The 25497-nt window shown below is 44.0% G+C and overlaps 1 protein-coding gene across 14 annotated transcripts in view; it reads left to right on the top strand.

Moving 5' to 3' along the window:
* Positions 1-25497, top strand: part of MICAL3 (microtubule associated monooxygenase, calponin and LIM domain containing 3) — a 236282-nt gene that overhangs the window by 193033 nt on the left and 17752 nt on the right. For 10 of the 14 annotated variants that reach the window (XM_089671864.1, XM_089671863.1, XM_089671861.1 and 7 more), the window contains one exon: positions 11873-11938. The exons of 2 other annotated variants lie outside the window; for them this stretch is intronic. In XM_089671864.1, coding sequence (XP_089527990.1) covers positions 11873-11938 — 66 coding nt within the window. Of the gene's footprint in view, positions 1-5178; positions 5230-11872; positions 11939-25497 lie in introns of all 14 variants that reach the window. 2 more of the 14 variants (XM_089671865.1, XM_089671856.1) reach the window with 1 other exon arrangement.

Raw genomic sequence — 25497 nt, 5'->3', positions numbered from 1 at the left:
TGCAGCACAAAAGCTTTAATATACATATATTTTGATGGAAATAATCTTATCAATAGAATCTTTGAAAAACACTGTTGCTCATTGAGGGACACCACATAAAATATATTATAAAATATATACCATGGCCTACAAGGGGGATGGACACTAGGCAACAATTTAAAAGGCCCGTCCCATACAGGCTTTAACATCTTCTCTACCAAGCATGCTCAATTTAAAGCTGAAGTCCAGCTTCACCTTTTTCCTTCCTTATATGTTGCAAGTCCTTTCTAGTGTTCAAAAATTATAATTGCTGATCGAAGGGGAGCAGGGGAATGTATTTTATAAATACATTATACTTCAACTTTAACTTACTGAAGTAAGATATGTCTCTCTAGCTTTGTTAGATCAAGACCCCCTCATTCTGTTGGGCTTCAAATTCAGTCACATTGTTTTGTTGAGTGTGTCCTTTCCCTTTTTCCTCTACAGTGCTGAGTTCCTCAAAGAGTGATAGAAAAAAATAGGCTTTTTTGTACTCCATTGTAAAATCCCTTTCTTTGGAGTTCTTTGAGGGATACATCTCACTCCCCTTATCAGTTGCACTGTTGCCATGGTGGACAAGTTTTTGTCTACTCATCTACTGCTTGCTACAACTTGGCATTCTTTTTAGGGGTTATAGCATATCTGGACTGGCTTCTTGATTTTTGTTCCTAATGTCCATCCCAGGTGGGAGCTTAACCCATGTCGTAGGCCTTACAATGCTGTGTCCCTTAAAAGAGAAGAATGGGCAAAGCTTTTTTGGCCATACCTCTCTTTTGTGACACAGGAGTACACTTGATTTCATTTTCCTGTAACCCAAAGATGTCTTCCACAATCATCTAACGGCACAGAGCCACTCCAGGCTCTAGAAGGATCCTGACAATATTGTCAGGATCCACTCCACTGCCTGACTGACCATTTTGCTTTTCAGCACACACTGGAGGAGCAGAGTGGAGAACTGTGACTGACAGTCTCTGCTTGGAGAAGACTGAGAACTGAGAGATCATGTGATCACTCAGTTCACAGCCTTCAAGCAAGCATGGGACAGCTGTATCTTGACACTGATGCAGCCTGGAGATATGTAGGAAGGTGTTATTTTTACATATCCTATAAGTCTCCTTTGATGAACATCTGAGGAAGAGATTTTACAGTAAGCAAAAACAAATCCAATTTTCCTTCTATACGTTGAGGCATAAAGTAGCCCAAGCTGCAATTCACACACAAGTGAACAAGTGACAGTGAATCTTAGAGCAAAGAGGACCATGCTTTCCTCTAGAAAGATTTTTAACTCATTTTTTTTTTATTTTTTGTATTTTTTTTAGCCTGACTGCCTAACTATATAGGACAGCTGTGTTTCAGTCAGACAAAGCCAGCCTCAAAGTGAGAATCATCTGATGTGCTGTCTCCTTAACTCACCCATAATCCTGAAATACAGATAAAAAAACCAAAAACAAATGTGAACTAAAAATATTAAAATAAACATGACCCAAAATCATAGTTTAATTAGAGCAAGACTGCAGTAACTGAAAATATGCACTCACTGAAAACACACTATACTTGACATTCCCTTTAATCATTTCCTTTTTGTACTGTGCTGAGACCTTTTATGAACATGTCTGTGAATGTAATAAGTAGCTGTTTGACATATCCTTCTCTTAAGGTTTTTAGCTATTTAACTCTTGAAATATTTCTGTTGAAGTCAGTATATAAATTAGGATTTTTTTCATTGGAGGCTGTAGATACTGCATTAGACTGCACAGGCATAAGTGAGCAAGTTGGTAACTGATAACAAAGCTGATGATTGTGCTACCCTGTGTTACAGAATGCTATTTGTCAGAAATGTTTAAGGTATCACAGGGCCAAAAAAAGATGTCACAGGTTTCACCAAATATGTATTGTGGTTTTGTCAGGCTCTTTCTTATGAGAATGTTTTCAAAGCAATAAATTGGATTGAGGAAAGACATCAAATTTTCCTACTAATCACATCTATAAAGACTGCAAACCTCTCCTTTATTCAGGCTTGTATTTTACATATATCGGTGTCATTGTATTATCAAATTGATAAGTAAAAAAAAATCCAGCCTAATTTGTGAAGAGTTTTCTTTTTAGTGAGTTGCAGTTCTTGCTGTACATGGTAGTGGGAGATGCACACCTGTCCCAGCAGAGATCCTGGCAAAGTCACAATACAGAGTGTGTATGCTTGTGCTTCCTGTCATCTGCATTTTGGAGTGTTTCCATGTGTCCTGTCTGCACAAAGTGTTGCATGGTATTCAAAGCCTGTTGTACTCTCACTGTCTTTACTACTCTGCAGTCTTCTCCTTTCACCCTTATTACCAACTGCTTACCAATCCTCCTAGTGGTCTCTTCTATTTCTACCTTTGCTGTGATTCCACCTCCACTTCTTCAAATTAATCATCATTTCTTATCACCCTCTCACCCCTTCATCAGCTTTCTGACTTCTTCTTGGTGTCCTCTTCTAGATCTACCTTCTTCTACTACTATGTTCGACATTCCTCTTCTTTGTCTATACTCTTTTTTTTTTTTTTTTTTTTTTTTTTTTTTTTTCTCTCTCTCTCTTTTGCTATCATTAATCATCCCTCCTATTACCCCCTCTCCCTTATCATACATCCTACTGCCCCTCCCCCTCATTGCTCCTCCCTCTTTTTGTCCATCCTGCTGCTTCTCCCTCTTTTCCTGCATCTCTTACCCCTTCTCTCTACCACTACTTCTCTTCTACTATCAGGCACTTTTCCTTCTCCTCTGCTGTTCTACCTCTTCCATTGATCTTTCTGTCTTTTCCTCCTCTGCCTTTCCTCCCTCCTTACCCTCATATAAGGTTCCTCCATCCTTCTACACCGTTCCCCTCTCCTCTTCTGCCATTCCACCCACTTCCACTGTCATTCCACCCTCTTCTCCCTCTGCCATCCAACCGTCCTCCTCCTCTGCCATTCCTCTTTTTTCCTTCTACTGTACTTCCCTCCTTTTACTCATACACCAGTATGTCTTCCTTCTCCTCTGCTGTTTCTCTCTCCTTCTGCTGTTCCTTCCTCCTCTTCTTGTATTCTCCTTTTCCACCACCATTCTTCCCTCCTTCTCTATTTTTTTTCCCACCTTCCTATCCTCTGCCATTCCTCCCTCTTTCTTTTCCACCACTATTCCTCCCAACTCCTCTACTGTACCTTCCACCTTCTTGTCCTTGCCCATTCCTTCTTCCTTCTCCTCCTCTGCCATTCCTCCTTCCTTCTCCTCCTCTGCCATTCCTCCACCCCCATTCCCCTTTCAGCCTTTTGCTGCACCATTCTTCCCTTTCACCTTCTTATCTTCCATTTCTCTTTGCTTCTCATTAATCATTCCTTTTCTCTTATCTGCTGATATTATCCCTCCTCCACCTTCACTGTACCTCCATCCCTCTCATTTGTTGTTCCTCCTTCTTTTTTCTCTGCCATTCCTCCCTCCTTTTCACCTTCTCAATTGTTAAGGTCATACACTAGAAGCTTTTCAAACAAACTTTAGTACGAAAATTTTATTTGCTTTTAACATTCACTTTTGGAATGAATGTAATTTCCTCGAATAAAAACCACGTGCTTTGTTAGAAATGTGTTCGAGAAAAATGTTCTATCCTGCTTCTCCAAGTTTTACCTTCACTGTGGTTGACTAGGCGTTGTTAATGAATAGGAAACTAAATGAAGGTTCTTTAAATGAAAAAACATGCAGAAAATTCTACTAGTGTATGGCCAGATTTACTCCTTTTTCCTACTTTGTCATTCTTCCTTTTTTTTCTTTTCCTTTGCTATTCCTTCTTTTTTGCCTGTCCTCTTTTCTTCTTCTTTGCCGGTCCTCGCTTTTCCTTCTTTGCCGGTCCTCGCTTTTCCTTCTTTGCCGGTCCTTGTTTTTCCTTCTTTGCCGGTCCTTGTTTTTCCTTCTTTGCCGGTCCTTGTTTTTTCCTTCTTTGCCGGTCCTCCTTTTTCCTTCTTTGCCGGTCCTCCTTTTTCCTTCTTTGCCAGTCCTCCTTTTTCCTTCTTTGCCGGTCCTCGTTTTTCCTTCTTTGCCGGTCCTCGTTTTTCCTTCTTTGCCGGTCCTCCTTTTTCCTTCTTTGCCGGTCCTCCTTTTTCCTTCTTTGCCGGTCCTCCTTTTTCCTTCTTTGCCGGTCCTCCTTTTTCCTTCTTTGCCGGTCCTCCTTTTTCCTTCTTTGCCGGTCCTCCTTTTTCCTTCTTTGCCGGTCCTCCTTTTTCCTTCTTTGCCGGTCCTCCTTTTTCCTTCTTTGCCGGTCCTCCTTTTTCCTTCTTTGCCGGTCCTCCTTTTTCCTTCTTTGCCGGTCCTCCTTTTTCCTTCTTTGCTGGTCCTCCTTTTTCCTTCTTTGCCGGTCCTCCTTTTTCCTTCTTTGCCATTCCTTCTTCCTTCTCTTGCTCTGCCATTCCTTCTTCCTTCTCTTGCTCTGCCATTCCTTCTTCCTTCTCTTGCTCTGCCATTCCTTCTTCCTTCTCTTGCTCTGCCATTCCTTTTTTCTTCTCTTGCTCTGCCATTCCTTTTTTCTTCTCTTGCTCTGCCATTCCTTTTTTCTTCTCTTGCTCTGCCATTCCTTTTTTCTTCTCTTGCTTTGCCATTCCTTTTTTCTTCTCTTGCTCTGCCATTCCTTTTTTCTTCTCTTGCTCTGCCATTCCTTTTTTCTTCTCTTGCTCTGCCATTCCTTTTTTCTTCTCTTGCTCTGCCATTCCTTTTTTCTTCTCTTGCTCTGCCATTCCTTTTTTCTTCTCTTGCTCTGCCATTCCTTTTTCCTTCTCTTGCTCTGCCATTCCTTTTTCCTTCTCCTGCTCTGCTGTTTCTCCTCCTGTCTCTTTACATTCTTCCTTCCTTCTCCCTCTCTCACTTTATCCTCCTCTGCTATTCTTTCCTCCCTCTGCCATTCCTCCCTCCTTCTCTTCCTCTCTCCTTCTCTTCCTCTCTCCTCCTCTCCTCTAGTTCTTCCTCTTCCTTCTCCACTGCTTCTTTCCCCTCTGCACTTACACCCTCCCTTCTCCTTATTCCTTCTTCCTACTCTGATTCTTCCCTCCTCTTTCTCCTTTTTCCTCTCTGTAACTCTTCCTCTTCTTACATTCTCTTTGACTATTGCTCTCTGTCTGTGGTTGGCAATGCAATAACTCTCTTCACAATTCCTTATTGTAGACTATTGGGGAGAGTCATATTACAGTGACCTCATCGATTTGCACCTGGGTGGTATGTATGCCCAAATCACACCCTAATACTAACTTGCACCCCCCAAATCTCTTACTCTCTCCTCTCTCCTGTGAGTTCTACCCCTGCAGCACTGAAACAACAAGAAGAAATTGTGTATTTATTGGTAGGATGGGGCAAGGCTATCTCTCACTACTGTGTCAGATTGCCAAATTTAAGCCATGATCAGATTGCTAATATGTCCAATTCTTTCTGTGATTAGTTTGTTTCAGCCACTGCATTGCTTGATAGGGTAGAGATCACCAGGTGTGATCACTGATCTGCCTACCAGTCAGTGAACTGAAAGATGCATATCTCTGGGAAACTGCTGGATCTGCCTTATCAATTGGTCCCAAATCCAGACTGTTTTCACTTTGTTGGTCTAGACCTGAGATCCATCATACAAGACTACAAATTCAAACATTTCTCCAGATCTCTGCTTGATCTTCTGGAAGCTGACCACACACATCAGCTGATTTTATATAATCTTTCTATTTATCAAGTGTTTAGTGTGAAGGCCTGCGTGATTGGATATAAAATGAATAGTCTTTATAGGTAGGTAGGTCCTTGTACTGCTCAGTGTTTGGTAAATTTAAAAATTGCACTATTAAATTGTAAAATGTGTGGTCAGTCCACAGCCATGAGTCAATAGTTTTGGGTGGTGAGCTCCTGTCTATCGGAGCTACAGTAAGGAAACTGTGTTGCCCCCCACCCCTTCTTTCCTAAACAAAGAGCATTTTAAATGGCCAATCTTGACAAAAGTAATTTCCTGATGATCATACAGCACAGGACACAGGGTTTTTTAAATCATTCTGACTGGGTTATACGTGGCGAATTTAAGGTAATTCGATACTAGCTAAAGAAAGGCGGCTGGGACATTTCCTTTATAACCCTTTCCACTCCCAGCTAGCCTTGTTTTTTTCTAGTATCATCTGGTGATGGACCTCTTCTGAGAGAACAGAATAAACTCTCCAGTGCTCCAGGGATCAAATGCCAAAGGAAAGCCAGGGGAACTAGGACCAAAATCGCCTATGGATAGCCTTTTAGAGATGCTGCCCTCCTCAGATAGGGAAATCAACAACTGAAAAAAGAACAAACAGGAGGCGCAAACCCCTAGAGCATTATCCAACGTTTATTAAAGGTAAAGACGATGAAAATATACTCACAAACATGGCATAAATGTAAAGCTTAGTAGAACCTTAGAGATGGCCATAACAGTGGTGGGGTGTCCGACTGTCAGTATGGTCGGCTTGCTGACATATTTCGGGGATGAGTCCCTTTCCTCAGAGCTGGTCTTCTGAGAGAAGCCTACCATCTGCTATGGAGGCTTCTCTGTCTCACTCTCTAGGTGATTTCTTCCAAGGTGGTCTCTTAATCACTCAGCTGCACCATAGCCACTGTGGCTTTTTATGCAGCTTCTGGATTGGTGGTCTCCTTCAAAGAGCCTTGGAGGGACTGGACCTGGATTCCACTTGGTGGAAGATGCGGAGCCAGCCTGTAAAGTTGCTTTGCCCTGAATTCTGCTGCGGGCACTCCTCTAGGTATGTACAGTAATGAAAAGTGTGGGGTTTGCCACAGGGTGGTTTACAGGTCCAGAGTTGTGGTCTGCCTGTTGCAGAGCCAGTCTCTGAAGACCTGTGTGTGGGTATGCCCACTATGGAGGGCAAAACTAGGAAGAGGTAAAATTCTCCTTATTACTGATAACTGACATGGTGAGTACAGGGCAGAAGTCTTTTAAATTTTCATCGCAAGGTGCCCATTTATTTTTCCTTTTTGGTGCAGTTAGGCTTTCCAAGATGTCTGGGGTTATTGGCATTTTGTCAATTTGCCTTATCAATTGGTCCCAAATCAAGACTGTTTTCACTTTGTTGGTCCAGACCTGAGATCCATCATACAAGACTACAAATTCAAACATTTCTCCAGATCTCTGCTTGATCATCTGGAGGCTGACCACACACCTCACCAGCTGATTTTATATAATCTTCTTTCTATTTATCAAGTGTTTAGTGTAAAGGTGCCTGGTGTGATGCTGTTGTGCCCATGCGCTCTCATATTTGGTGGTGCTGTACTGCACCTACATGGCCTTGTAGTTGTAGTACATTGGTTCAGGGCTTTAGTACTCTTTACTGTGATGGTTGCTTGCATTCTGACTCCCTTCCTTTCTCTGGTCATTCAGCCACACCTGCCCCATTCTTCCTTTGTTAAGAGGAAATTTCCTTCACAGTGTCAGAGTTCATGGGAAGAATTTCTGTCCTTGTTGAAGCCTTAAGACAGCAGGGGTCAAAACAGTGCCTACTTGACCTCCATTCTGGAATCAGTCGTTGACTTTGCCCTCTGACCAGATACAGTGCATCTGGAGGAGGAGGCTTCAGTGGAGGAATACTCCTCACTTTCTGAGATCAAGATGATAGGCCTGCTACAGACATTTCTCCTAATCTGCTATGCTATTTGAAGCTGTTGTTCTCCTGGTCCCAGATTATCGCAGATGCTTGTAGTTACCAAGGGCTACAAACTGAAGTTTCACTCTCTACGTCTTCTCCGATTCATGTTCTCTATAATTTTTCCTTCTCCCTAACAGCAGACAAATCTGCCTTATCATAATGAACAGCTATTAAATATAGGGTCAGTATCCCTGTACAAACAAGAGAACATTTAGAAAGTTTCTGCTCAATCCACTTGGTATCATTCTATTTGTGAACTGTAGAATTCTGACCATTCTGAAACTGAAACTTCCTTCAGGTTCAGAAATTTTGCATGAAAAATGCCTGGTTGGTCATTGCCTCCCTCATTTCGGGGAATTTTCAGGCCTCAATAGACATATGTGTTGCCTATCTGCACATTGACATTTTTTAATCTCATCAACTCTATCTGCCTTTTGTGGTGGGCTATCAGCATTACCATATTGTCACCCTTCCCTTTGGCCTTTCCGCGCACCCCCAGGTTTTCGTCAAGGGGCTTGCCCCAGTTTTGGATCTGCTCCATTCTTGAGGGATTCATATTGTGGGGTAACTAGATGATCTCCTGTTAAGGGACCAGTTCTTCCTGTCACTGAAGCCAACATCCAAAAACATTCTGCCACAAGACGAATCCCCTCCCCCCCTTTTCTTTTTTTTCTCATGCCAGGACCCAAAGAAAGCCCTCAATTTGTGCATATGTGAAGGTGTTGATTCTTGTGGTGGCCTCCTCTGATGCTGAGGTGATGCTGTATGCCCAGTTTCATTCCAGACTACTACAACTCAACATTCTTTCCACATAGGACAAAGAGGCTAGGTTCATGGACTGATCTATGCGTCTGAACTCCAAGGTCATACTCTCCCTAAAACACTAGATTTCCCAGATAGTGCTAAGTTAGGGAAGCCTTTTCCTTCACAGTCATGGGTGGGAAGGCCTTACGATGGATGCCAGCCTCTCAGGCTAGGGAGCGGCTTTGTTGCTACAGGGAACATGGTTTGTCAGAAGCTTGACTTCCAGTCAACATTCTGGAACTCAGGGTGATTTGGTTGTCAGTGCTGGACTCCTCTATTCTGACAACACCCCACTGGAATCCATTCAGACAATTCCACAGCCATCAGACTTGATCCTGTCTTGGGAAGAACTGTGTGTTCCAGCACTGTCTGCAGTCCACCTCTCAGGTGTGAAAAATTGGCAAGTGTTCTTTCTGGCTGGGCTGTCCATTCAGATGGGGGACATCAGATGTGGACCTCCTGGTGTCCAGATTGAATAACAAAATTGAGAGATTTGTCCCCAGGTAGAGGGACCCTCGGGCCTTCACTCTATACTCTCACTTCAATCTGATGTACACCTTTTGTCCCCTCCATATTGTCCCTTCACTACTTTGCAGGATCTAGAAGGCTGGCATCCTGGTGATCCTCTTTGCACCGAATTGGCCATGGTGAATGTATTGTATTGTATGTATTCAGACATACATAAACTCCTTGTAGATGCTTCCCGGTTGCTGGCTTTAACAGCATGGATGTTGAAGTCACAGTATTGAGGAAAAGGAGCCTTTTGAGTTCAGTCATCCCTACCCCCTTGAAGGGTAGAAAGTCAACTTCTTGTAAAGTCTACCATTGCACCTGGAGGGCCTACTTTGCTTGGAGCAAGTCAAGAAATGTTTAACCTAGAAAATACTCCAGGGGATATATTGTGTCCTTTCTTCAGTCTGGTCTGAACCAAAAGTTGTCCTTAACTAAAATTAAGGTAGAAATATCAGCCTTGTTCTTACGGTTTCAGAGACCTTTGGTGCCTTACTTTATAGTTAAGGCCTTTATTCAGGGAGCAGCTCAAATCCTTCCCTCGGTTCATTCCCCTATATCCCTTTGGGATCTCAATATGGTTCTCTAAGCTGTACAGAAGCCATCTTGCCCGACCTTACCCGTAAGGGGGCTTTTCTTGTGGCTATCACAGTCTCTGCTTTAGTGGCCTTATCCTGTAAAGGAGCCTTTCTTAATGTGGCAGATGGACAAGGTTGCCTTTCTCTCAATGATGATCTCTGTCTTCTGTCTTAATCATGATATAGTCTTTCCTTACCTATGTCCTTTTCTGAAGCATCCTCAGGATATTTATGTAAACTGTCTAAACATGGTACACATTGTGAAAATTTACCTCAACTATTGCTACTACTGCTTCCTGAAGGTTCTCACAAGGGTCTCTGTGCCTCTTTCTCCACCATTTGTGGTGGATTAGATATGTTATCATTATGGGCTATATTCTGAAACTTAATGTACTTCCCTTCCCTGTTGAAGCACATTCTACCAGATCTGGCAGTGCTTCATATGCTTTCAGCATCAGGCATCTATTTCTTAGATTGCAAAACTTCCAACTGGGCTTCTGGTAAGTTCTGCCAGGCGGATGTTTAAAAGCTTCCTCTGATTCCAGTTTTGGGCATAAGGTGCTACAAGTTGCTAAGACTATAGAGTCCTCCTCGATCCATTTATTATGTGGGCCTGTTGAAATTGTTTTGCTGTTTTGCCTGCTCCTGAGTTGAATTTCTTTTGAATGCCCCAGGCATATTGATTTAAAGTAGTCCTGTGTCCTGTACTATATAATCAGAAAAAGTGTTTGTGACTTCGCAGTAAAATCCCTTTCCAGGAGTATAGTACAGGGTTTTCCCCTCTGTTTTTATGATCTCCCTATTGATGGCTACAAAATTGAAGTTGGCTTCAATTGAGAGGGGATATCCCTGCAGCCCTTCTTCTTCTCATTGTCCAGTCACCTGAACATAGCTGTATGTAACCCTATCCTAATGAATTCAAGATGCCTGTATCTTGTAGTGTACACCAGGAAATGGATTTTAAGTCAAAAATCCTGTTCAGTTAAAGGAGGATTCTGGTGTTCTGAGGCATTCCCTGCCTGGCTCTATATCTAGCCCTGAACTCTTGGCTCTGCTCTTACCTGAGGAAAGAAAGAACTGTGTAAGCTCCAAGTCACTTTGGTCAGAGCTTACACATGTCTTAGGATTCCACTTGGACAGTAACCAAGCACGAGCACTGTCACATAAGAGGAAGGAGCGTAAATCACATGCTCCCCCAAACCTGGATGTATTAAGTATTTTTTTACATTTGAATGGGTGGAATAAAGAAAATGTCAGCATGTAGCTGGTGGAGCTTTTATTAAAGTAAATCTGTTGCACACCACAAGCTTACTTTAAGTGGTCCCTCCACTGGTATTGCATTAGTCAAGCAGACAGTACAAATAAACTTTTTTCACCACCGCAATCCCTGAAAGATGTAAAAACTGTTAGGTGGTTTAACTCCCCACCAAGCTTTAGATGGTCTATTGCTTTAACCCACATCGTGATAAGGTTCACAGGGACATGACTGAGCCACGTATCTTCAGAGGCAAATAACTGGAAATTTGAAGATTTTTGTTAGCTCTGGAGATCCCAAAACACTTGTGATGTTTTTGTAATATTTGTCTATGAATTGTTTTTATGTGTAGTCAGCATGCAATTAATCTGAACTTCTCGGTCTTTAGTGAACAGTAGAGGGGTCATCATATCAGGAATGCCAAGATAAGTGGGGTGGAACATTTCAGTGCAGGCTGCTGTAAAGTCACATACAAATAATTGTCACATAAAGGTAATATGGTGTTACACACATGGGATTCTGGAACTGAACAATCTGTTTCAAATTTTACATCAAATATATGGTTTTATCACAATGTACAGTCCAGGTGAAGTGTGGCTATTTTATTCTTATCAAATCCCCTTCCTGTATGTGTTTTTTTACTGTTTTGTTCTATAAGTGTTTCTCTGTCTTCTCTCTGTCAGAGATGGGTAATAGTTCATGTGAACACTGTGATACATTGAAATGTTAATCAAGCCATTTGATGGACCTTTATAGAATATAAAATTTTTTTACAATGTGGTGATTACATAAAAGTTGACACATACATATCCAGGAGAGGGTGTTGTTCTTACTTTCCTGGGGGTTGGGTTGAGTAGACAGTGAAGGTTTCTGTTTTTCTGGCCCGTTTCTGGGTTGATTTTCCTACTTTTTCTTCTTGTTGTTTCCTGCTCTCACTCTGTGTCCTTTTTGCTTTCTTCCTCTTCTGTCACCCCTACCCTTCCCTCATACACACTGCCTTCTCCGCTTCCACACCTCTTTCTGCTCCCCCTTCCCCACCCATGGCTCATTCTTTGAAGTTGATCCCATTGTGGGGACTCCACGGCGTAGACCTATCTCCTTCTGTCCCTGCTGTGCCCACGAAGGTAAAGTAGCTTTCCTCCGCGGCTGGCATCTCATTGTCACCTCCAGCTCATTGTGGTAGACCTCTGAACCCTCCCTCCCCCCTTTTATCCATTATCACTCCACCGCTTCTAATGATCGCTGCATGACCGTGAGCCTGCATAATGTGGAATCTGAATCCGGGGCACAGAATCTACAAAGATCTAGTGAGAGGGGCGTTGTGAACGGAGATGCAGCTGTTTTTGTACATACTGTCTACCATCATCACTATTTTGTATCAAATTTTCTGTTAGCATGGGGGTATTCTCTAGGTTGCTGAGATCAAACGTTAGCTTTGAGAACAAATCAACAACCTTCCTGTTTTATAAACGTTTTTCATATGTTTTAAGGTTAGCGTAAATCTTAACTGAAAGACATTCATTTGCTGTTTGCAGTATGTTTTATAAACAAGTTACTTTTTATCATATCCTCAGTTCTGCTTGTCTCCTGTGGCCTCTTTGCAGCCAATTTCTGTCTGCATGGACTCCACGGATGGCTGCATGGTTTTCTGATGGTGACAACATGTGTACTTTTGTATTGAAAAGGTCACTTGTGCTCTTGCATTGTCACCCTGTCACGCAAGCTTCTGATGGAGTTACATTTGGGAGGCAGGGCAGAGCATTGTCACCCAATAACAGAAAGTGCCTGAGCTTGGATTTTCATGGCAGGATCACCAGGGATTTTTAAATGTGCAAGAATTCCATTAACAAGTTAAAGCTTAAATTGGATTTTAATGAGTGTAAAGTATTTACATCAACTTTAGCACCATGACTGTTAAAATTTGCAGATTGTAGATCTCAGGGTTCAGATGGCCCTGCCATAATTTTCTTCAATAAAATGCATCTCACCTGGCACTATGAGCAATAAAATGGGGGTAAAGGTTTTTTTGTGAATTTATGTTGCCAAAAGCCCCAAAAAATCACATCTGAATTGTACTGTACAAGGCACAGGATCTGTATTCATAGACCATGTGTTATATGCAAATACCTTCAGGTGATTGGACACTGGCAAAAGCTTTGTTGGGAATGCCCCCCAATGTAAATAACCCCACCCGGACTGTGGGACTTTTTTTTTTTTTTGTGTCTGTAGGTGATGGACCTCTTTTTCCCTGGAGAAGTTTCTACACAAATCCTTTTTATTTCTAATTCACTGATCCAACTGATGCTTCTATCAAGGTCCAACTGCTTATGGTCTGAGGGCTCACTAGCAGTTCCTGGATCTGGATTTACATCTTGAGAACCATATCCGGAGCAGGGCTGGCTTGTCATGTTTGCATTTGGTGCTTAGCTAGGCACATGGTACAATGAGTATTGTTAGCCATAGGTTGCTATACAGGTCCAGTTCCATTGTCTATGCCTTTGACACCCAGACCCCTAAGACCCAAGGGAATGCCCACTGTGATGGCTGAAGTTTGGTCCCCTCCGGGAACCTGAAGCGTCCCTCTGTAGATGCCTCTACTAAATTGGTGGAAGGTATCGTTCACCTTTTTTGAATTTCGCAGGTTGTTTACATAGAACATTGCTGCTTGGGTGGTGATGTAGTCGTAAACACCTTGTGGCTGGCACATTTCTGCTCACCAAGAATGCAAGAAGCATTCTGCAGTTTACTGCTCACTACCTGCTTCTCCAGAGACATAGACACATGACATCAGTCAGCACAGGAGTATAGCAGTTCCTTTCCTGGACATGCAAATGCCTTCTCATTCTGCCTCTATTTCATGAGTACCCCACATAGCATCTCCTCACTTAAGCTGGTGATAGATGTATTAAAATCTGGCCAGTTCAGCAGGTATGGCTGAACTGCGTTCCCTGTGTGGCTGCCCTGCTCAACAAAAGTCAATGGTTACAGCTCAACATTCTGGGATAAACCACTCTCTCCTCTGGATCTTTCACTACCACTATCCAGCCAGACAAAGCTCTTCCTGGCATGGTGGATTTCCAACTCTAGATTTAGGGAAATCACTCTGCCCTCTCCCTGGGAGGTGGTAACAACAGACACTAGCCTGTAAGGCTGGAGTTATAAACCTATAGGTTTAGGGCACTAGTTCCTTACAGGAGTTGATGCTTCTCATCAATATTTGGGAACTGAGAGCCATAAGACTAACTCTCCTACAATAGCCTCCTCTCCTACACAGTCAAACAGTAAGGGTTCAGTTGCACAACACCATGGCTGTGTCTCACATAAACCCACCAGGGAGGAACCAGAAGTCATTGGGATTTGAATTTCCTGAGTTGCCACCTAGATTTAGGGAAGTGGTACCTTCACCCTGAGATTTTCCTAATCCTCTTCAGAAAAGGGGAACACCAGATGTGGACATCATGGCTTTCTGAATCAAAAAGATTCAGATTAGACAGATTTGTTACCAGATCCAGGGGGTAAAGTCTGGTGTATGCATTACTTGCAGTAAAGCTTCTCCCTTAACTGCTCTGCAAGCTAGAAAGATAGGGCAAATGGATTCCAATTATCCTTATCTCCCCATATGACCTAGGAGAACTTGGTGCACAGATATACTCAGACTCCTGACAGACAAGCCTTCACCTCTTCAAACAGGTCAGAACTCGTGTCACAAGACCCTCTATTCCACCCTGCTTCTCAGTTGCTGGCTTTAGCAGCATGACTTTTGAAATCCAGGTCCTAAAAGATAGGACTGTTACCAATTCAGTAATTCCCACCATGCTCAAAGCGAGAAAATCTAGTTCTCATAGGATCTACCATCTCGTGTGAAAGGCCTATTTCGGCTGGTGCGAAAGCAGAAACCTCAACACTCAGGAATATTCTATTCCACGCACCTTGGCATTCCTCCAGACTGGTCTTGATAGCTGGCTCTTAGAACTCTAAGGGGACAAGTTTCTGCCCTGTCCTGTTCCAAGGACCATTGGTTTCACATACTCTTGAAAAGACCTTTATACAATTTGTGGCTCATATTAATCCCCCACTTCCATGTCCTGTGTCTCCCTGGGAATCTAAATCCTTTTTTTTCCTAGCAATTCAAAGGCCTCCCTTTGAACTGATCCAGGATATCTCATTGGAGGATCTCACCAGCAAAGTGGACTTTTTGGTGGCCATTACCTGTCAGGTGTGTCTACAAGTTATTGACTCTTTTCTTACATGGTGAAAAAGTGGTCCTGAGACCCAGACCCTCCTTCCTCCCCAAGGTTGTCTTTTCCTTTCAACCCAATTAGCATATTTCATACCTTACCTCTGTTCTGCCCCAAACACCAAGAAGGGTTTACTGTATTGTCTGGATGTGTTTAGAGCAGTTTGGGTTTACCAACTTCCAAAAAATTAATTCCCTTTTGTCCTCCCTGTAAGAAGGATCATCCCGTTTTCTCTTCCACCATAGACAGGTGGTTCAGGCAGCTCATTTCCAGGGCTATGCTCTCAGGGAATGGGTTTCTCCCTTCCCTATCAGTACTACGCTCCAGATCTGTTGAGGCTTCTCGGTCCTTTCAACATCTGGCATCTGTTTTGAAGGTTTGCAAAGCTGCCATCTGGTATTTTGTTCATACCTTTTTACTGCGTGGACTTCCTTGCTGATGTGAGCTTCGGCGACAAGATGCTTTAAGCTGTCATCTGAGTGTTTTGTATACAGTCACTCTTGTTTTCTTGTGGAACTGCTTGCCGTTGTTGGCTCTATTGCCCACAGCTAGGTTTGTACCTTTTTTGACATCCCATAGCTCATGACTACAGATCCTGTGTCCTGTACTATATGATTAGGATAATGAAAATTTTGACTTACCTGTAAATTTAATTTCTTGGAGTACAGTACAGACATAGGTCCCTCCCCTCTGTTCTGCTTCTCCTTATTGCTTTCTACAATACTTGAGAGTGGGTGGAGTTATATGTGAGTGCATTAAGGCCTTCCCAGCCAATATTCAATCACCTGAACATAGCTGCATATAATCCATGGGCTAGGACTACAGATCATTTCCTCTCCCATACTGAACTCCAACATTTGGAATTTACAGGTAAATCAAAATTCTCAATTTTCTCTAACATGGCTTGATAGTAAGCAACCTAGGTTATTCTGCCACCTAAGACAAATGGACATTAGGCATATAAAAATACTGAGCATGATTGGTGTGGGAGAGGTTATAGTCCTTAAGGGGCTGGCCTACAAATTTTGTATGTGTTTAGTGTCCATTTTTCCTGTAGGTAGTAGTATAACTCTACGTTTTTTACTGTCACGTTGTGTCCTTCAGTGGACTTTGACAAAATGATTTTACGGTGAGTACAAAAATGCTATTTTGGAAAACGGTGGGAAGACCCACCACAACACAAACCCACATGGGTTCCTTTACCCATCTCTTGTAAAATTACTGATCAGGCATATTGAATCTTGTATTGGGATGCAAACACTCGGTCTAATCAATATCCAAATGGATATTCAAAAGGCAAGAATGATGACTTAATTGCAGTGCATCACCCATCCACATTGATGCAGCAGTAAAACACAGAAACTTAAATAAGGCAGAGTTTAATCCCTTCTGTTTGTGAAGTTTCATTTTGTGTCATCAATAGCATCTGTTCATCCGTAATAATGTTCATGAATCTGAGTGTCATTGTTTAGGCGTTTTGAGGTTTTTCTTTTTAATAGCTGAGTAGTAATGCTTTGAGCCCCAGAGGCAAGTTTCAACCAGCAGATTACATACAATTCCTGTCTAATTTCTTGGCAAGCCATGTGGCCATTGCTGATGGACCACCCACTCTAAGGCCACACCTAGGACCATATCTCTCTATGATGTACTGAACTGTTCATTGGATCAGGGGATGAAAAAAAATGGGAACACTTTGGGGTCAATAGGGAAGCAAAACTGCAGTTAGTGTTTCTTTTAAGGTGCAATGACAGCTGTCACTGACATGGCTTTGATTATCACAAAAAAGCCATGTGATCATCACATGAGCTGTGACCTGGTGGTCGCATGATCTTGTTAAAGAACAAAGCTGTGTGTCTCTTTTTATAGCCAATTTTGTCCAAGCAGTTTTCATAGCAAATTTTAATTTAAAATTTAATTTTGAATAGCACCTAAACACATGTCCAGAACACAATTGTAATATGCATTGCGGTGTGCTGCATAAAAATTTTTTTGTGCTTTGAGGTGTGTTACAGACCATTCATTTTGAACAGACCATGTCTAAATTCAAATCACATGCTGCAGTGCACTTTCATTCTGATGTGAATGAGTCCTCATTTTGTCATTGAAGAAAACAAAATTATCAGGAGTGGTCAATAATGGAAAATAATCAGCTGAAAATATTTTCCTGCATATTGCAAACTTGTTATTGGTCACCGTTGTCAATCATTTTTAACAATCCCATTGATTGCTTTAGCAGGCCAAATGCCTCTTGTGTATATGCTAGTGATATGGTCCTCTTTAATACCAACACTTATACCACCTCATCAATCATTCCCACACAACCAAGAAGGCAGGTGTTACTTTCAGTAGTGATAGTGGTATCACCTTTCTGGCTAAGCATTGTGACAGAGCTGTGTGAATCACATGAGTAACTGAACAGGAGGAGGATTTTTTTTTTTGCATTTTCAAGTAACTCAGCTGGGTTTAAATATTTGTTAGCCAATCTATAAAAAATAGTGTCTGCGAGATCGGCAGACTACCTGTGTAGAACTTGCTCAGAATTGGCAGCAGGCAAGTGTGAGAGCATATGCACGCAGAGTGAGGTGAAGACGGATGGCCTGTTGTCAAGAAGGGCAGCAAAGAAGCCACTTCTCTCCAGGAAAAACGCAAAGGGACAGACTGATATTCTGCAAAAGGTACAGGGATTGGAGTGCTTAGAACTGGGGTAAAGTCTGGGGTTTGATTAATCCCCTTTCCGATTGTTTGGGGCATCCAGTTAAAACCTTGTCTGGAGAAGAAAAGGTGAGCGCTACCATCAGTCCCGGGTCATGCCAACTGTAAAGCATCCTGAGACCATTCATGTGTGGGGTTGCTTCTCAGCAAAGGGAGTGGGCTTACTCACAATTTTGCCTAAGGACACAGACATGAATAAAGAATGATACAAAAACATCCTCCAAGAGCAACTTCTCCCAACCATCCAAGAACAGTTTGGTGATGAATAATGCCTTTTCCAGCAGGATGGAGCACCTTGCTATAAGGCAAAAGTTATAACTGAGTGGCTTGGGGAACAAAACATTGAAATTTTGGGTCCATGACCAGGAAACTCCCCAGATCTTAATCCCTCAAGAGGCGAATGAGCAATACAAATCCCACAAATTCTGACAAACTCCAAGCATTGATTATGCAAGAATGGGATGCCATCAGTCAGGATGTGGCCCAGAAGTTGACAGCATGCCAGGAAGAATTGCAGAGGTCTTGAAAAAGATGGGTCTACACTGCAAATATTGACTCTTTGCAAAAACTTAAAGTGATTCTAAAAGCTTTTCTTTTTTTTTTTTTTTTATAAAATTACAAACATGTCTATACTTACCTGCTGTGTGCAGTGGTTTTGCACAGAACAGCTTGGATCCTCCTCCTCTCAGGTCCCCCTCAGGCTCTCCTGGCTCCTCCTGTCTTTCGGGTTCCCCCACAGCAAGCAGCTGGCTATAGGGACACCCGCTGCTCCATGTTTCCATTCACACACGGAGCCACGGCTTCGCCTTGCCCCGCCCCTCTCTCTCCTCATTGCCTGACTGGCTGTGATTGACAGCAGTGGGAGCCAATGAGGAGGCAGAGACCCGGGATATCCTAGGCTGTCATTCACATCACTGGATCGTGATGAGGCTCAGGTAAGTATTGGGGGAAAGGGGGGGGGGGCGCTGGGGGAGCTGCTGCACACAGGAGGTTTTTCCTTACGTTCATGCATAGAATGCATGAAGTTAAAAAACCTACAAGCCTTTACAACCACTTTGTAATTGTCAATAACAGCTTTTGACACTTATGAAATGCTTGTAATTATACTTCAGTATACCTTAGTAACATCTGACAAAAATATCTAAAATCACTGAAGCAGCAGACTTTGTGAAAATTAACATTTGTGTCATTCTCAAAACTTTTGGCCAGAGCTGTATATATATATTTCTTCAGGGTTTTTTTTGAGACCCACAGCAGCCATCTTGCTTTTTATGCTCTTGTGTGTCAATGCCTCTCCTCCTCTTGTCCTCTCATCTCAGAATAGCTGGTGCTGCTCATTCCCACATTATTGGTGTGGTTTTGCACAAAGACATGATTGAGTAGTTCCCCCGTGCATGCTTTTTCTTCTGTGGTTCTTTTTAGAGTGTAATTTCCACAGTTCTATCCTTTGTTAGCACAATTTAGTTAAAATTTTGCATTAAAGTATCCATAAATATAAGGTTTCCCAAATGTATCTTTCCTTCTCCTTCTGAAAAGCTGAAATCCGTTTCCATGATATTGTACACAACTACCAGAATGACTCACTGAAGTTTCTTGACCTTAAAGTGGTTGTAAACATCCACTAAATTAACAAAGCATATCTTGCTATAGTTTGTACTTGCCTTGATCCAAAGCACCTAGTGTGATTTCTATCTGCTCTGTCATTCCTGTGCTATCTGCATGGCTCACTTTAGAGAGTCTGTGTATGTGGACACCAAGAAATCATGGGAGATGCTTCCCCCCCCCCCCCTCCAGCACACAACAAGTAATTGACAGCCTCAGCTGTGCATGTTTTCCTCTGAGACTATGTAGAAGGGGGTGTGTCCTTTCCCACCACTCAGGACTCTGGTGCCCTGGCGTTCTGGTAGAGAGAGGCTGTCAGTTGAGCCCGAACTCCCGATCGGCACTAGGTGCCATCAGACTGCTGAGCAAAGTAAAAGTAAAGGGAGGGGGAGTGTCTTCTGTGCTCTCTGCCTCCCCCTACAGTCCAGTACCCAGCTGTGTGAGGGAAGGTAATGTACTGTAACTTTTCCTAGAGCTGTATATGTGTGTGTGTGTGTACATGTGCTGGTATGTGTGTGTGTACATGTGTTTGTGTGCGTGTACATGTGCTGGTATGTGTGTGTACATGTGTTTGTGTTCATGTACATGTGCTGGTTGTGTGTGCGTGTGTCTGTACATGTTTGTGTGCATGTGTGTGTACATGTGTACATGTTTGTGTGTGTGTTACTTTTAATCTTGACCCCCTATCCTTTCAAAACTGCTTTTTTAGGACTTGGTCATAATAGCAGCAAGGACTGCTGCTCCTCTGAAAAGCAATCCATGCTCAGATCACTTTTTGGAGGCATTTGACAGGTGGCAAAGAGGCAATATGTTGCCTCTTCACCACCTGTTTTAACCCCATAAAAAGCAGCATCACCACACTACAACCGCGTGCAATGCACACACAGTTGCAGGGTGGATGTAGTTCAACCCTATTCACTTGGAGGTATACTTCCAGCTGCAGCTACAGCATGTGTATACCCCCAGCTGCTGCTTCTGCAGCTAAAGGGGGAGCAGTTGGGGTTGGTAAAAGGAGCTCAGTTGCATGGTTTTACCGCCCTCCAACCTCTTAGGTGAACAAGCCCTTGATTCACATCTGTGTGGCTGTGTGTAGGGCAGCCCATTCATTTCAATGGACTGCCTTACCCACAGAAATGCAAGGAAAGTTGTCCCTGACCCTTTTTTTTTTTTTTAAATTGCACCACACCAAAAACACCCCGCACCACCCCTGCCAATCTATGGAGGTACCCCTATTATTATTATACAGGATTTATATAGCGCCAACAGTTTGCTCAGCGCTGTACACAAGACAGTACAGTAACAATACGATTCAATACACGAGGTGTTCGAGGGCCCTGCTCCTTGGAGCTTACAATCTAGGAGGGAGGGGATAGTGGTACAGGAGGAAATAGCTGTGGGGGATGGAGTGGTAGGAAGAGTGGAGGAGATTGGCAATTAGCTGAGGGCGGGGTAGGCTTCCCTGAAGACATGGGTTTTCAGGGTGAGCCTAAAGGTGAGGAGAGTAGGTGATAATCTGATGGATTGGGGTAGGGAGTTCCAGAGGATGGGGGAAGCCCTGGAGATGTCCTGGAGATGGGTATGGGAGGAGGAGACCAGGGAACTAGAGAGAAGAAGATCTTGTGAGAAGCGGAGAGTATGTTTTGGGTGGTATTTGGATACCAGATCGGTGATGTAGTTTGGGGGAAGTATTATGAACAGCTTTATACGTCAATGTTAGCATTTTGAATTTTATCCGTTGGGCAATCAGAAGCCAGTGGAGGGATTGGCAGAGGGGGGTGGCGGATACAGAGCAGTTAGTAAGGTGGATGAGTCTGGCTGCAGTATTCAGGATAGACTGAATTGGGGATAGCCTGCGGTGAGGTAAGACGGTGAGGAGGGAGTTACAGTAGTCAAATCGTGATATAATAAGGGAGTGAATGAGTTGCTTGGTGGTTTCCGGGGTTAGGAACGGACGTATTTTGGAGATGTTGTGGAGGTGAAGTCTACATGAGTTTGTCAGTGATTGGACCTGGGACTGGAAAGACAAATTGGAGTCTAAGATGACACCTAGTACTCTGGCTTGCGGGGTGGGACTGATGGTGGCGTTGTTGGTCATGATGGAGAAGTCGGGGGGGGGGGGGGGGTGCAGGCTGGGGGGAAAGCTAGGAGCTCGGTTTTAGAAAGATTTAGTTTGAGGAAGTGGAGTGGCATCCAATCCGATATGTCATTTAGTAGGCTTGTGATACCTGTGGAGACTGAAGGGCTGAGGCGAGGGGTGGAGAGATAGATTTGCGTGTCATCGGCATAGAGATAGTAGTTGAAGCCGTGAGAGTGTATCAGTTGGCCAAGGGAGGAGGTGTAAATGGAGAAGAGAAGGGGCCCGAGGACAGAACCTTGAGGGACCCCAACAGAGAGGGGGAGTGAAGGGGAGGTGGCAGCGTTATAGGTAACACTGAAGAAGCGCTGTGATAGCCAGGAGAGAGCGGAGTCTCTGAGGCCAAGGGAGTGTAGTTTTTTTTGAGGAGGGGGTGGTCAACCGCGTCGAAAGCCGCAGAGAGGTCGAGGAGTAGGAGCACTGAATAGTGGCTATTAGCTTTGGCAGTTAGCAGGTCGTTGGTGAGTTTGAGTAGGGCAGTTTCGGTGGAGTGTAGGGGGCGGAAGCCAGACTGTAGGGGATCAAGGAGGCTGTTGTCGGTGAGGTGGGAACTCAGGCGATTATAGACTAAGCGCTCAAGGGGTTTGGATGTAAATGGCAGCAGGGAGATGGGTCTGAGGTTGTTCAGGTCGGTGGGATCCAGGGAGGGTTTTTTAAGTATGGGAGTGATGTGCGCGTGCTTCAGAGGGGAGGGGAAAGTGCCAGTAGAGAGGGAGAGATTAAAGATGTGAGTGAGGGAGCGTAGGATGGAGGAGGAGGGTGATCGTAGGAGTTGTGAGGGAACAGGGTCAAGGGGGCAGGTGGTGAGGCAGGCTTCATAGAAGACCTTAGTGACCTCTTCAGTGGTAGCAAGGTCGAAGGAGTGGAGTGTTGAGGGGGTTTTAGTGTGAGGAATGTTAGGTGGGGTGGAAGTCTGGGCAGTGTTGAGGGGGTTTTCTTGTGAGGGATGATAGGTAGGGTGGAGGTCTGAGCAGTGGCGATGTCCCAACGAATTGGATCGATCTTGTTTTTGAAGTGGTTAGCAATCTCATAGGCAGTGAGTGAGGTACTGGGTGGAGGTGGGGTGGAGAGAGTAGAGCGTTGAAAGTAGAGAAGAGCCGGCAAGGACTGGAGGAGAGAGTATTAATGAGGGTAACAAAGTAGGCTTGCTTGGCAGTGTGAAGGGAGGAAGTGTAGGTGAGGAAGGCAGATTTATATCGTGTGAACACTTGTTGGGATCTGGTTTTGCGCCATACTCGCTCCAGCGCACGACTGTGTCGTTTGAGATTTTTGGTATGGTCAATCTGCCAGGGTTGTAGCGGTCGGGGTCTAATGCTTCGTGTAGTTGGGGGTGCTAGTGAGTTTAGAGCGGCTGATAGCGAGTTGTTATAAACAGTAGTTGTCAGGGCAGGACAGGGGAAGGATACTGTCGTAAAGTTGGTCAGTTGCAGAGTGGAAAGGAGCAGGGTCCAAGTTGCGGAGGTTTCTGATGGTGATAGTTTGACGTTTGGAGGGATAGGTGTTTGAGGACGAGGAGACGGAGAAGGTAATAAGGTTGTGATCAGAGAGAGGAAAGGGGGTGTTTGTGAGGTTGTGGGGAGTGCAGAGATGAGAGAAAACAAGGTCCAGGGTGTTCCCTTCGGAGTGGGTGGTGGACTGTATACACTGTGCGAGTGCAAAAGAAGAGGTTAAGTGGAGGAGTTGGGATGTAGCCGGGTTATTGATGTTGATAGGGATGTTGAAGTCACCAAGGATGATGGTGGGTAGCTCGGAGGAGAGAAAGAAGGGTAGCCAGGCGGAGAAGTCATCGAGGAAGCGGGACACGGGTCCAGGAGGCCAATAGATTACTGCAATCCTCCGAGGGATTGGAGAGAATAGTCAGATGCAGTGGGCCTCAAAGGAGGAGAACGATAGAGAGGGAGGGTTTAGGAGGACTTGGAAGGTGCTCAGCGGTGACAGGAGCATACCAACCCCACCACCTTTTCAACCGCTGGGTCTGGGTGAGTGGGTCCAGAGGAGACCTCCATAGGAGAGTGCCGCAGGGGAGGTAGAGTCAGTGGCTTGGATGCAGGTTTCAGTGATCACTAGGAGGTTGAGAGAGCGGGAGACAAAGAGGTCATGTATGGCGGTGAGTTTGTTGCAAACTGATCGGGCGTTTAAGAGTGTGCAAGAAAACGGGAGGCGGTTTTGGGGAGCAAAGGGACAGGTATTAGATTGAGGGGGTTGCGGCAGTTCGTGGAAGTAGGAGGGTGCCTTGTGAGGTGGAGGACCAAGGTTCGGGGAGATGTCCCCGGCGGTTAGGAGAAGGGTGAGAAAGGTGGCATGGGAGCGGGATGTACAAGAGCGAGTAAGTATACCAGTGGTGGCTTTCGGGTCAGTGGGAGAGTGGAGTATCAAGAGGAGGTGGTGAGAGCCGTAGTAGGGAGAAGGAAGCAGTGAGGGAGCGATGTACAGTTGTTTGGGAGGAGCAGAGGGTTATAGAGAAGAGATTTTGGGAACGGAGGAGAGGAGTATGAGGAGGAGTAAAGGAGGCATTTTAGGAAGGTAAACGGAGTGGCAGACAAGTGTGGTGGAAAGTTTCTCAGGGTGCTTGGTTGCAGATAGTCTAGCGTGCAGTAGCTTATCTTGTTGTATCTTCCTGTAGCTAGAGTTCTCGTTCTTAGGATCAGGATGGGTAGAGTTCAGTTAGATAAGTTGTGGCCAAGGGTAATCAAGCTCCCCTAAAGAGCAGGGCATTTGTCTGTGTGTCAGGAAAGAGCGTGATTTTGTGTGCATTCTGCAACACACTGTAACATGAACCAAGCCTTGAACAGGGGTGCCTCAACTGAAAAAAGGTTGAGAAACACTGCTCTAACTTATGTATGTAAAAGAGCAGTTACTTGTTTTGCCTGCGATCAGTGGAAGTAACTAGGCTGGAGGTCTGTAAAATGATTTGATCAGAGCTGCTATTTGTGGTGTTCAATGTGTTTATTGATTTTAGTTGTGTTTTAATAAATGTGTGAATGGTGTAATGCTATGTGGAGTGCCTTTCTCTCGTCCTTTTGGGTGTAATTATAATATGGATGCGAATTTATGAATATTCTTGGAGCAGTCCATTATTAACCGCTTCCCGACCGCCTTATAGCAGATATACTGCTGCAGGGTGGCATGGGTGCGCAAAATCATGTGTATATATATGTGATTTTGCATGTTTGGGTAGGGGGCACTTGTACCGCCATTCGCGGCGGTAAATCACCGGCACCCGGTGATTGATGAGGATCTCTGACGGAGAGGAGAATTGTATGTAAACCATACAGATTTCCTCCCCGTCAGCTTGTGCACACTGCTTTGGATGGCTGTGCAGAGCACAGCCATGCAAAGCAGTGTGATTACAGTGAAGCACCAACACACAGCACATAATAAAACAGCACACAGTTAACCCTTTGATCGCCCCTCATGCTAAAGGACTTAAATTTCATTTGAGTGCAGCGTTGCATGACCGCGCTATTGGCAGTTAAAGTAACGCAGCGCCGTAATGCAGAAAATGGCCTGGTCAGGAAGGGGGGTAAATCCTCCGGAGGGCAAGTGATTAAGAATTAGAATAAGCTCTTTTAGGCCTTATGTGATTTAAAGGGATTTTAATGGTCAGTTTTTTTTAAAGGTTTTTTTTTTTTGTCAACCCTGTTTGAATTCTTTGATAATTAAAAGCTTAAGTTTCCAATATCTGCAGTTTCTTAATTTTTCTTTTTGTTTCAAGTTAAAAAAGCTGCTATACTTACCTGCTGTGATATTGCACAGAGCGGTCCCTTATCTCCTCTTCTAGGGTCCCCCTTCAGTGCTATCTGATTTCTTCCTTCTATTTCTTACTCTGAGTGCCCCCTCAGCAAACCATGTGCTATGGGAACACTCGTGCATGCGTGTCCATAGACACACACAGCGCCAGTAAGCCACTGCTTCTTCCTCATGGGGAGTTTGGCTGATAGTATCTCCTGTGAAACCAGGAAATGTATGAGCGGTGCTGCAGCTGGTACTGTGCTGG

Source organism: Staurois parvus, unplaced genomic scaffold (assembly GCF_062004578.1).
Source record: "Staurois parvus isolate SC_StPar_1 unplaced genomic scaffold, SC_StPar_1.0 ptg000114l, whole genome shotgun sequence".
NCBI lineage: Eukaryota > Metazoa > Chordata > Amphibia > Anura > Ranidae > Staurois > Staurois parvus.
This window is presented reverse-complemented; position numbering and strand designations above follow the sequence as displayed.